The sequence below is a fragment of the Cetorhinus maximus genome, chromosome 28, assembly GCF_964194155.1.
Source record: "Cetorhinus maximus chromosome 28, sCetMax3.hap1.1, whole genome shotgun sequence".
Taxonomy (NCBI): domain Eukaryota; kingdom Metazoa; phylum Chordata; class Chondrichthyes; order Lamniformes; family Cetorhinidae; genus Cetorhinus; species Cetorhinus maximus.
In genome coordinates, this window is record NC_135906.1 from 21,998,563 (window position 1) to 22,011,827 (window position 13,265).

Sequence of the window (13,265 nt, forward strand, 5' to 3'; positions counted from 1 at the left end):
CCTTGCAGATGCTCCACAGTGACTCCAGCCGCAGCTCTAGCTCCGATATGCGGATTTCGAATAGCTGTAGCTAGATACACTTTCTGACTTCCCGTATTCAGCCTTAAATAACAATGGGGCATCCACAGCCCTATGGGTTGACAATTCCAAAGATTCATATCCTTCTAAGTGAGCAGATTTCTCCTCAGCTCACTCGTACATGATCGATCCCTTCTCCTGGGGCTGTATCCTATGTTCTAGATTCTCCAGTCAGCGGAAATAACCTCTTGGTGTCTAACCTGTCAAGCCCTTCAGAATCTTTTATGTTTCAAGAATCTCACCTCTCACTCTTCTAAAATCCATAGAGTTTAAGCCAAATTTACTCAGCCTCTCATCAAAAGACAACCCTTTCATCCCAGAAACTAATCAACTAAACCTTCGCTGTGCCACCTCCAATGCAAGTCATACAGGATACTGTATCAAATTCCAACAAACTCTCATTGTAGGTGGCGGTGCAGAGGGTGAAAATCTGCCAATGGCCTTATGCTGCCACAACCAAGTACAAGGCTATTTAGATCAAGCTACTTTTCAGCCCTAAAAAAACAGGCTCCAACAAATTATTCCTAGCCACTGTAATAACTCCACAAGCTTTCAGTAATCTTCAAGACACAAAAATCCTCACTGCATCTGCCTCGATTAATCAAGCAAGTGCTGAGTGTCGCATTTCTCATTCTAATCTAGTCCTAATGCGAGCATAAAACTAAAAAGTTCAGAGTTGCAACACCCCTAATCCTCATTACCATGGCCTGAATCTTATGTTCATCGGGCACACGCAATCAACAGGCCTGGAAGCAGATGCAAAATGCACTTCCGCCTGCAATTGGTCAGCATGAAACATGTGCTGAGAAGGGCTCAGTGCTGCAATGGGGGAGAGGGATGGGGGTGCGGGAAGAGGGCAGGCACCAAAAGAACGGAGGGTGAGGGCTTGTGCCCCCTGAAGGCTGACAGCTGCTATGCAGCTGCCTCAGGGAGCTGCAGTAACTTAGAAATGAAATGAGCTCAGTAAACTGCTGCAAACTGTGGCAACACAGTAAACGCAAGCACCTGGTAGCAGACTACATAGCAGATCATCCCTCAAACGTCTTCTTTATTTTATTCAACCCCAGACAATTCATCCCGCCCTGGATGTAGTTTGTAGTGAAAACGTGAAGCATGAAGGCTACCTGGCAATTTGGGCCGTCCGCCAACTGTAAAAGTGGACGGGCCACATAAAATCACTGGCAAGTGGCTCCTTAATAGGCTTAATTGCCTGCTTAATTGTCGAAGGGCACGCTTCTGACTCCCATGCGTGCCCGCCGCACATAATGTTGTGCGCAAGCGCGATGACGTCGGGGCACGCGCCCGATGTCTTCTCGCGTGGCCGCACAAACAATGTAAAATTCTGGGCCATATATTACAATGAGGCACTTCATGGCAAGGGGCATATCACATTTGACATCTCAAATGAGGATGGGAGAGGAGGAGGAGGAGGAAATCAATTTTGTGCCAGAAAGTGAGAAGGAACTCCACTCCAGCTTGCTATCCAAAGAGCAAAGATGTCTCTAAACAATTGGGATTTAGGCCCAATAGTTTTTTGCTGTGAGACACAAAATGGCAGCTGCACTGGCAGAAATATCAAAGCCACATTTTAAAACTTATTTGGGAACCTTCAAGAACAATTTTAATCACCTTTGATTTCTTTTTAATACCAGTATAAGGACCTCAACAATTTTTTGAATCCTGTGAATAATTCTTTTATTGTACTGAAAAAAACTTCCCTGACACAATACAAAATAGCATTAAAAGAGCCAAGGTGGCTGAAGTAAGATCTCTGAACATTGACTGTGAACATCAACGCATTGTACATATATATGAAAAGTTTATGGCAGTTTTCTTTGAAAATAGAAGAATGGTCTGTGTGTTATACAAGATGAATCAGATGACCTATTTCAATTGAAAATATTTATTTTCACAGAATACAAACAGCATTCTAGATAACTTGCCAAAATACCTGATGTGTACTGGTAGTTCTGTGGTTAACCCATAAAACGATTGAAATCCTGGGATATGGGGCAGATTTTCACAGAGTCAGGAAGAATCTATGGACCTTTAAAAATGATGAGTGGGCTCCAGTCACAGAAGTCCCACCCCATTTCCAACAAATCCTATTTTTCCCAACAGTGGGAAGGAAGTGGGCAGTGATTCGGACAAGCGGGAAAACCAAACTCAGCAGGGCCAATAGAATTTAGTACTGAGCCCCATTTTTGCTATTCCAAAGGCCTTAACCAGCAGTATGGGAGACACAAATTGATGGAGTGGTCATAATTGTTCTTGAAAGATGGATATGGTCTGTTTAAGTGTCATGTTCTGAAGTTTTTTTGAATCCCCTGCTCTTTAAACTTGAAAAGAAATAGGCTGAAGCAATCAGCGAGAGTTAAAAATAAAATCTGCTGGACTGTTTTGATTGACAGGCATTCTTGTGTAGGTTAAAAAAAAAGCATGACTACCTGTTCCACAGTTTCAATAGAGTTCTTTATTGACATTTCCCATGTGCTATTGTTATATCATTATGAATGCTTGGCTAAGTTTCAAAAGCTAAAATCATCTCAGCAGACAGCTCTGAGTTCACACTTTGACAGTTTAGAAGGCTATTAAACTATTAGTTAGTTGTCTTTGATGTGGCTACTAAATAGAAGTGTGTTTGTTTTTATAACAGATTAACTACTTGAGGAAATTTAAAAGCTTTGAATGTATTTCATGAATGGGAGTTTTTTCCACAAAGGTTTATAAATGAGATAAAAACAGAAAATACTGGAAAAACTCAGCAAGCCTGACAGCATCTGTGGAGAGAGCAACAAAGTTAACATTTCGAGTCCATATGACTCTTCTTCAGAGCTCTGATTCCTCTGAAGAAGTCATACGGACCTAAAACGTTAACCCTGTTTTCTCTCCACAGATGCTGTCAGGCCTGCTGAGTTTTTCTAGCATTTTCTGTTTTTATTTCAGATTTCCAGCATCCACAGTATTTTGCTTTTTCTTGGTGTTTATAAATGAGTGTTGCATTAGATCGTTAGTTTATTTTTTTCATCTCCATATGATTTCTGAGGTCTGTTTATAGTGGATACTGGGTGAGTGGCTATGGAGGTGGCATGAGGGTTTGAGAGGGTATGGGGCTTAAGGGGGGGGGCATGATTTGACATGGGGGGGCGTGAGGGGGCATGGGATATGTGGGGAAGGCATGGGTTGACATGGAGTGGCATGACGGGATGGGTGGGAAGGTGAAGAAATGTGACAGATGAGGGTAGAGGGCCTAAGAGCTCGAACCAAAAACGTCTAGCTGGTTCACTTCCTTGGCTACCAACGATCTGCTTCTAGGATTGGTGGACCCACCTTGGTAGCGAAATCCAGCCTTATATTTATAAAAGGAGCCAACTCATGCTCAGTGAAGGGTAATTTTCTAACTTTTCACTACCAGTTGCGAACCTTGCCTATGGGAAGCATGTACTATGCATAATTTTTCATAATTTTCTCTGCATCATGATTCTGAGATGTGCTTCCAACAAGCAATTTTCACCCTCCGTGCCCCATTTGAGAACACTAGCCAACGGATTACCCTTATCCCTTATTTTTGAGGAAGGGGATATTTAACAAGTGTTATCTTGATTTAATTTATGATTTTTATCATCCTGACAGGAAAACAAAGCTATATTTTAATCTTACCTGCATTCAACTCCATCCATTCCCCAGCCACTGTCTGAGGCTACAATGGACTGTTCCCAACTTCAGCATTTTATTTGACCCTGAGCTAAGCTTCCAACACTGCATCCTCTCCATTACCAAAATGACCTATCTTTAGCTCTGTAACACATGACTGTCTCTGGCCTAACTTCAATTCAACTGTTGCTGAAACTCATATTCATGTCTGTTGCCTCTAGACTCAACTATTGCAACACTCTCCTGGCCAGCTTCCCATCTTGCACCCTCCATAAAGTTGAGATCATCCAAACTTTTCTGCCCATGTCCAAACTCACACCAAGTTCCATTCACCCATCACTTCTGTGCTTGCTACTGACATTATCTCCCATTCTGGCAATGCCTCAATTTTAACATTCTCATCCTGATTTTCAAGGTCACCATGGCCTCTCCCCTCCCTATCACTGTAATCTTCTACAGCCTTACATCGCTCTCTAGGTACCTGCACTCCAGAAATTCTGGTCGACTGAGCATTATACATTTATTCACTCCAGCATGTTGGCTGTACCTACAGTTACTTTGGCCCTAAGTTCTGGAACTTAGATCAAACACGGGGAAGGAAATCTCCTGCTGGTTACTACATACCGCCCTCCCTCAGCTAATGAATCAATGCCCCTCCATGTTGAACACCACTTGGAGGAAGCACTGAGGATGGCAAGGGCACAGAATGTACTCTGGGTTGGGGGCTTCAATGTCCACCATGGAGAGTGGAGAGGCACCACTACTGACCGAGCTGGCCGAGTCCTAAAGGACATAGCTACTAGACCTGCGGCAGGTGGTGAGGGAACCAACAAGAGGGAAAAACATACTTGACCTCATCCTCACCAACCTATCTGCCGCAGATGCATCCGTCCATGACATTATCAGGAGGAGTGACCACCGCACAGTCGCAGTGGAGACGAAGTCCCGCCTTCACATTGAGGATACCCTCCATCGTGTTGTTGTGTGGCATTATCACCAAGCTAAATGGGATAGATTCCTAACAGATCTAGCAACTCAAGACTGGGCATTCATGAGGCGCTGTGGGCCATCAGCAGCAGCAGAATTGTACTCAAACACAATCTGTAACCTCATGGCCTGGCATATCCCCCCCTCTACCATTACCATCAAGCCAGGAGATCAGCCCTGGTTCAATGAAGAGTGCAGGAGAGCATGCCAGGAGCAGTACCAGGCATACCTGAAAATGAAGTGTCAACCTGGTGGAGCTATAACACAGGGCTACTTGTGTGCCAAACAGCATAGGCAGCAAGTGATAGACAGGGCTAAGCAATCCCACAAACCAACGGATCAGATCTAAGCTCTGCAGTCCTGCCACATCCAGTTGTGAATGGTGGTGGACAATTAAACAACGCACTGGAAGAGGAAGCTCCACAAACATCCCCATCCTCAATGATGGAGGAGCCCAGTACATCAGTGCAAAAGATAAGGCTGAAGCATTTGCTCCAATCTTCAGCCAGAAGTGCCAAGTGGATGATCCATCTCAGCTTGCTGCTCTCTCTCTCTCTGTCTCCACCACTGACGCACAGTAGCAGCAGTGTGTACCATCTACAAAATGCACTGCAGGAATTCACCAAGGTTCCTTCAACAGCACCATCCAAACCCACGACCACTACTATCTAGAAGGACAAGGGCAGCAGACATATGGGAACACCACCACCTAGAAGTTCCCCTCCAAGTCACTCACCATCCGACTTGGAAATATATCGCCATTCCTTCGCCGTCGCTGGGTCAAAATCCTGGAACTCCCTTCCTAACAGCACTGTGGGTGTACCCACAGCACATGGACTGCAGCGGTTCAAGAAGGCAGCTCACCACCACCTTCTCAAGGGCAACTAGGGATGGGAAATAAATGCTGGACCAGCCAGCGAAGCCCACATCCCATGAATGAATAAAAAAAAAATTCCCTCCCTAAAACTTGTGCCTTTCTACCTCTTGGTGAAGATGCTCATCAAAACCTACCCAAGCTTTGAGTAACCTGTCCTAATATCCCATTACGTGGCTTGGTGACAAATTTTATTTCATAATGCGTCCGCAAAGCATTTTGAGAAATTTTACTGTGTTAAAGGTGTTCTGTAAAGGCAAGCTGCTGTTCTGTAAACCAAACAAGAATAACATTAATGGTAAGTTGCTTGGTAGTACAGAACTTGAATCTTGCTGAAAACGGAGACATGTTGCTTAAGTTTTTCAATTTACACTTATCAGGACAAACACAAGAATGCCATGTTTCAAACAATCACAACAATTTTTACTATAGGAGAAAAGAGGTGCTGATTGGTTGGCAAGTTGACTCTGATTGGCCAAGGCATTGCAATCAAAAAAGCAATAGGCTCCCCAAGCCTCCAGGTAATTCAAAAAAAAGGAGCAAGACTTGTAAACATTTCTTTTGTTTGCAGAGAATGGGTCCTTGCATATAAATGTATGTCACTTCTAGCAAAGATCAATGAGTTCGACTGATCATCTTAAAATCATACACTGGTTGTTGATGCAGCTATTAGCACACTCGGTTGTTCAGCAAGTGTTACCCAATCACGGGATCACATCTAACAGTAGATGCTTTGCTTTGGGTTTTGCAAGCACGGTTTGTTGAGTACGGTTCATACTCTGGCTATTATGCACACCTGGAGGAGTACATTGTTTTATTCAATCAGCCAATCGTTATGAGTTATGGCCTACGTGCCTGGCATCAAACCGGCACTGAAATTCATACGTGACATTGCTCAATTGTGTGGTAGGCACAATGTCTTTTTGGACTGATGGTAGACTCTTTATTCGCTGTGTATCGCACAAACTGGCAGTGGACCAAAGGCCGCCACATTCAGATCTGAAAAGTGCCTGTTCTACTTCAAATTACCCTGGAAAGGCAAAGTATCTCATAAATTTGAACAATAGATTAAGCAGCCTGTTTCACACTACACTATGCAGTGGCTACGCAAGTGGTATTTTCCACTAATACGATGCTGCTATCAGTTCAAAAATTCTGACTACAAAAAACTAAGCAATGTAGTGTATGAATTTCAGTGGCAGTGTGATGTCAGGCATGTAGTCCCTATGTCCCAAGGGCTGCCTGATCGAATCAAATGACAGCCTCTTTCAGCTGTTCATAATGGGCAAAGCACAGACCGAAATCAACTACCACATACTTGCAAAACTCAAAAAACAATTCTACTGTTAGATGTGATTCTGAGATTGGGCTACACTTGCTGAACAATCCTGAGTATGCTAACAGCTACACTAACTTAAGATAATCAGTCAAGTTCATAATGTGTCTTATGCATGGCAGTAGCGGCATACATTCATGCTCAAGGATCCATTCCCTGAAAACAAAAGGAATATGTTCAAGCATTGGCTCTTTTTTGAATGACCCAGAGGCTTGGGGCACCTGTAGCTCACTGTGCTTTCTCCTTCGCAATGCCTTGGCCAATCAGAATCAACTTGCCAACCAATCAGCATTTCTTTTCTCCTGCACTATAAACTGTTGTAATTGCTTGAAATTTGGCATTCTTACATTTGTCCTGATGAGTGCAAGATGAAAAGCTTCAGCAACATGTCTGCTTTCATCAATAACATTAATGATATTTTGACAACCATTTACTATAAGAATGTTAATAGTGAACAAGGAACTAACCTTTGGGATCCAACTCGTAAGAACGCACAACATCGACTTTTTTCCCTTCTGGCTACAAGAAAAAACAGAATGAAATGAGTATGATAGAGCCTGGTAGCTTCTAAGTCTAATATTCCCTGCTTAAGCTACTATGATACTCTAGGTTAATATATTCTTAACAAGGCAATTTCCCCCAACATTCCTTGCACCAGTGTCATTATCATTCTTCCTGAATATGGTCCACACCCTATATTTAGGTGAAATTGTCAGCAACCAGCAAGTGGCTGGAATAGTTCACTATCTAACTTTCCACTTCCCATTTGGCCAAAATTAATTTGTAATTTGCCATGATTTTTAACCGATGTCATCGATTGTGACTTGTGATTTCAGGTGTCCATTACCAAAATTTTCAGATTCTGAACAACCCAATATTTTATTTCAGAGATTCAATTCCAATTGAGAAGTTGGCGTCCAGGATGAGCTAATTTATTACAAAAAGAAAAGATTTACAAGAACGTTTCCAGAGATAAGGGACTTCAGCTAAGTGAACAAATTGGAGAAGGTGGGGCTGTGCTCCTTGGAGAAGACAAGGTTGAGAGGGGATTTAATAAATGTGTTCAAAATGTTGAAGGGTGTAGATGGAGTCGATAAAGTAGATAAAGGGAAACTGTTCCTGCTGGCAGAAGATTCAAAAACCAGAGGACACAAATGTAGGAAGATTGGCAAAAGAACCAAATGTAATAAGAGGAAAATCTTTTTATGCAACATGTGGTTACAATCGCAGATCCATTGCCTGATAGTTGTTAACGGTTTGCGAATTATGTTGTTAAGATACTCAGCTGAAAGGCATTGTTTAATTGAGTATATAGAGCACTTATAACGTGTTGGTTTCTGTGACTGGAGGGCATCACCGGGAGGACTAGAGTGCAACATTAACCCCCAAAATTATATTTTACTTCAATTTGATAACATTCCTTTAAGATTTTTTCTTTTGTTACAGTGCCCCTTTAAGGGGCTATCACTAATTTATTTAGTTAATTAGTTTCAGCCTTGGATAATTTGTTCTGTTTCCAAAAGAGTATAAAGACAGACAGAGACTGTCCCTTTAAGGGCTGTCACTTTAATTAGTTTGTTTTATCGACTGTTAAAATAAAAAAAATTGAAACAGGTTGGTAAATTGAAAGCAGGTATATGAATACTGCATTCTGTGAATAAACCCATTAGCAAGCAAAGTACTAGTTTCTGTGCAGTTTCGTATTTCAACAGCTGGCTTGGGATCAAAATAACAAGATTGCGGTGAAGGGAGATTCAAACATGGCTTTCAAAATGGAATTGGATAGGCAGCTGAAGGAAAAAAATTGCAGGGCCAGAGGGCAGGAAGGTGGGGCTAGCCAAACCATTCTTGCAGAGAATCAGCACAGTCTTGATGGGCTGAATAGCCTCCACCTGTACTGTAAACATCAATGATTCTAACCATTAATGCGAGGAACATCTGGAAGTTTCATACTTACCACCACTAGAAGGGATTTCCTCACACCATCACTAACAAGTCTGTCATAGACTGAGGCTTTGACTTCAACATCTATTTCTCCGATTGTCAATGGAACTATGACATAAGGCACAGCAACGGATCCTTTTCCAGGAACAGTAACTTCTTTTCTGAATCTCTCCGTCTGTTTTGCACCGCTGCAGAGGTTTTCTTTGTATGGAAACTCGACACGCACCTAGAATTTAAAGTACAATTAAATTATAAAATAATTATTAAAAGTGGAATTATTTATGTGATGAAACCATATATAATACGTATCTACATTATGTCAAAAATTATAGATGCAACACTCCCAACTCATTTGCTTCAATACAGCACTTCTGATTTGCAACTTGAGATTTAGAAAAGTATTTTCCATTGGCAATGTTCCTTGTATGAATGAACAGTGATTGACTGCATGCGTGCAAAATTGCTGGCTTACATTCACACAGCATCATCTCAGCAACAGGGTAATGCATGGTACAGAGGGCAAATCTCAAAGTGAGAACTGAGGTTAGAAACCTATTGCAATAGCCTCAGAAGTCTGCAGCCTGCTGCTAAGGGAAGCCTCTGAGCTGCTGGAAAAGCATGAAGTATGTGTGACCAAGATTTCCAGCAACAATTACATCTATTAATTTATTTAAAGTAGTAAAACATCACGAAGCAACTAAGACCTGGGACCTGAAGCACACGAGGGGTGCAGCACCTGAGGGCTGCAGCAACAATTTTTCCCTCCTGTCAAAATTTTTCAATGAAGCAAACCCTGAGAAATTTGTTATGGTCGGCAGTGGCATCATATTGTTATCAGTGCTACAAAAGATTTGCTATTTATGAAAATTTAGCATCTCTTGGAAATTTACATTCGTAAACTGTAAACAGCCCTGGAGTTTCTAATTGTTGATCTGCTGTTTTCTCACTGAGACACCACTTTCATTTCTCAGTGTTGCTGTGCATAAACCAACTATATAAAGAGATCCATGGTACTAGATAACTTTTGTTCTACCTTTATAAAGAAGTTATGCTGTGGATAAAAATATAAATATTCCATGAGCCAACATTGCATCTGTTAATAGCTTCTAAGACTGACTCTAACCAAGGTTGGGGGCCCCTAGAAGTGCACCTCATTTGCCTTAGGCCATGTGGATTTCTCCATAAGGGGAATACCCACAACCCATCTGTTCCTGCAACCTACCACCTCCAATCTCCCTTGCATCCCCCCTCTAAAGTCCTCAAGCATACTATTTCCCAAAATCTATACTCATCTTTCTCACAATATCAGAGTTGAATCATTCCAATCAACTTTTTAACCCTCCTAGAGGACTAGAAAACCAAAATAAAAGTCACAAATAGCATTCTCTGTGACTGTGAATATGTTACATTCTCCCTTCTTGGCTTTATTAACCTCTTTCCAGCCTTTAACACAATCCAGTACACCATCATCCATCAATGCCACTCCTCTACTGTCAGCAGAGTGAGACTGCCTGTGCTTGGTCCCAATTGTATCTATCTAATCGTAGCCAGAGAATCTCTAGTAATAGTTTCCCATCCTGCAGATATGGGATCAGGTTCCACATATACGCTGATTTATCTCTCCCACCACTTCCCTTGACGCCGCAATATCGGTGTTACCATACTGCTTGTCAGATATCCAATCTAGATTGCCCAGCTCTGCCTTAACCCATCTGCTGCTGGAACATGCTTTTTCTACATTCATACTCAATTATTCCAATTTCTTCCTGCACAGCCTTTGACCCTCCATTCTACAGAAAATTAATTCTTCCAAAACTCCACTGCTCATATATCCTACGTTTCACTAAGTCCGGCTCTGCTCATTGACCTACACAGGACCCTAATCCCACAATGCCTCATATTTAAACCCCTTCATGACTTTGTCCTCCTATCTGTTATCTCCTCCAGCCTTACAACCCTCCCAGAAATAAGTATTCCTCTGAATCATCCCTCTTGCATATGTCCCATTCCCTTCATTCCAGAATTGGTGGGACAAGCTTTCAACCATCTAAGCAATACACTCCAAAATACCCGCTTTATAACTTTTCACCTCTGCTCCTTTGACATTCCTTAAACCACCACACCCTACACGCCAATACCTCCTTCTTTAGGCTGACATCACCTTGGTCTGATTATAATTCTGTAATCTACTTTGGGACCTCACCGTCTTTAAAAATTCTATATAGGCCCAAGAGGTTGTTGTTGAACTCCCGATCAGGAAGTTCCATCTCTCACAAGGCAGAAATGGCAGAGGTCTGATCTGACTAGGACTTCCCGTTTCTTCGGGGATTACACTGGTCTCCCAGTGAAGCTATGGCTGAAGACCTGAAAACCTCTGATAGAATTTTGTGCTCATTAGTTTTAGTAGTACAGGAGCATAATGGTTATGTTAATGAACTAATAATCCAGAGGGTTGGGCTAATGATGCAGTGACATGATCTTAAATCAGCTGGACAAATTAAATTTAATTAATTAAATAAATTTTGAATGGAAAGCTAGTAGCAATAATGCTGACTATGGAACTATCAGATTGTTGTAAAAATCCATCTGGTTCACTAATGTCCTTCAGGGAATGGAACCAGCCATCCATATGCAGTCTGCCCTATATGTGACTGCAGATCCTAGCAATGTAATTGACTCTTAACTGCCTTCTGCAGCCACCCAGGTGTGTTCAAGAAGGTGGTTTGCCTTACCAGCTACATGTGCATTCCATGAATGAATAATAGAATGAATACCTCTCCATGTAAAGATGGTAAGTAAGGATATATTGATAAGATAAATACATTGCCAAAACTTACCTGAATATTATCTTCATCATAATTGTACAGGATTGCTCTAATTTCCACTTGTTCATTACGGACGACAGAATATGGAAGTCGAAGGTCAATGAAAAAATCCTTCTGCACTGTTAGCTCATAAGGCTGAGCAACACAAATTCCTGGAGGAAGACACCATTGTAATTCAGAAAAGGTGTTACAACTTTTATTCTAAAACGGTGTTCACTTTACACATAGGAACCTAAGAAATAGGAGTGGGAGTAGGCCATTCGGCCCCTCCAGCCTGCTTCATCATTCAACTAGATCATGGCTGATCATCTCACTGCATGAACAAACGCAGTTATCTCCAAAGCTGAAAACAGTGAACCTGAAATGACAATCCCTGCTTTTTAACCTTCTTTGTCATCAAGTTTATCTTTGAATGGAGTGACTATCATCATCCTCATGCATGTGGAATTGCATGTCTTTAAGTTGCTTCAGTAGGTGTTTAAAATAATCTCTAATCTCTGTATTCTTCTAATGTCCTCGAACAATCATCATACGTCTACAACATCCACAAGATGCACAGCAGCCAAGACTCCTTCGACAGTACCTACCAAAAATGTGATCTCTACCACTGTGAATAACAAGGGCACCTTCACCTCCTGCAAGTTCCCCTCCAAATCACACACCATCCTGACTTGGAAATATATCACTGTCCCTTCAGTGTCCCTGCATCAAAATCCCTCCTGAATAGCACTGTGGTTGCTATACCACACTGACTGCAACAATTCAAAAAGGCAGCTTACCACTACCCTATAAAGGGCAATTAGGGATGAGCAAAAAGTGCTAGCCATGCCAGAAATACCTACAACCCATTAAAAATAAAAGAGTTTTAAGATCTCTACTCCAAACTGGGGTTGCTTTAGCTTGTTCTTCTGGACAATGACTGAGCAATATACTTGGAGAATGCAGGAACTTTAGTCAGGAAACTTCCCTAACTGGCCTACCCACCTCCTTTTAAAAGGCCTTTGTCTACCATATTTTCTTTCTGGGGCTTCAGGAGTTGGATGGAGTTGGTCCCACGGAGGCTACAACAGAGGCAAGCGGATGGCCAGGCCAGTAAGCTGGAACACCATCCTCCATTTACTGGGACATCGGCCCAGTTTTAATGATAAACATCAGCCACTCAAACTCTTCACCCCTCTCATCCCCCAAACATCCCTCATGTCCCCATGCCACCTTCATACACCCTCATATTCCCCATGCCTCCTCCATGTTTCTTCGTATTCCATATACCACTTCCATGCCCCCATAATTCCCATGCCACCTCCATGCCCCCTCATATTCCCCATTCCCCTCATATTCCCCATGCCCCCTCTAAGCTCCCCCATACTCCCCATTCATGCTCCCTCATGTTCCATATGCCCCCTCCATGCTCCCTCATATTCCTCAGGCCTCCACCCACCCACCCACTCCCCACCCCTGATGTATCCTGCATAGCTACTCATCCAGTGTCCACAATGGGCAAACCACAGAAGTCATGTCTTTGAAAAGGATATGATAAAAAAAAATTCTAACAATCTAACAGAGCTTT

At 42.2% G+C, this 13,265-nt stretch overlaps 1 protein-coding gene across 1 annotated transcript in view; it reads right to left on the minus strand.

Moving 5' to 3' along the window:
• LOC144668910 (complement C3-like) overlaps nucleotides 1–13,265 on the minus strand; it is a 154,954-nt gene that overhangs the window by 76,850 nt on the left and 64,839 nt on the right. Inside the window, exons 20-22 of the mRNA XM_078531380.1 lie at nucleotides 11,711–11,850; nucleotides 8,887–9,099; nucleotides 7,397–7,448 (exon numbers count right to left, since the gene is read on the minus strand). Coding sequence (XP_078387506.1) covers nucleotides 7,397–7,448; nucleotides 8,887–9,099; nucleotides 11,711–11,850 — 405 coding nt within the window. The remainder of the gene's footprint in view (nucleotides 1–7,396; nucleotides 7,449–8,886; nucleotides 9,100–11,710; nucleotides 11,851–13,265) is intronic.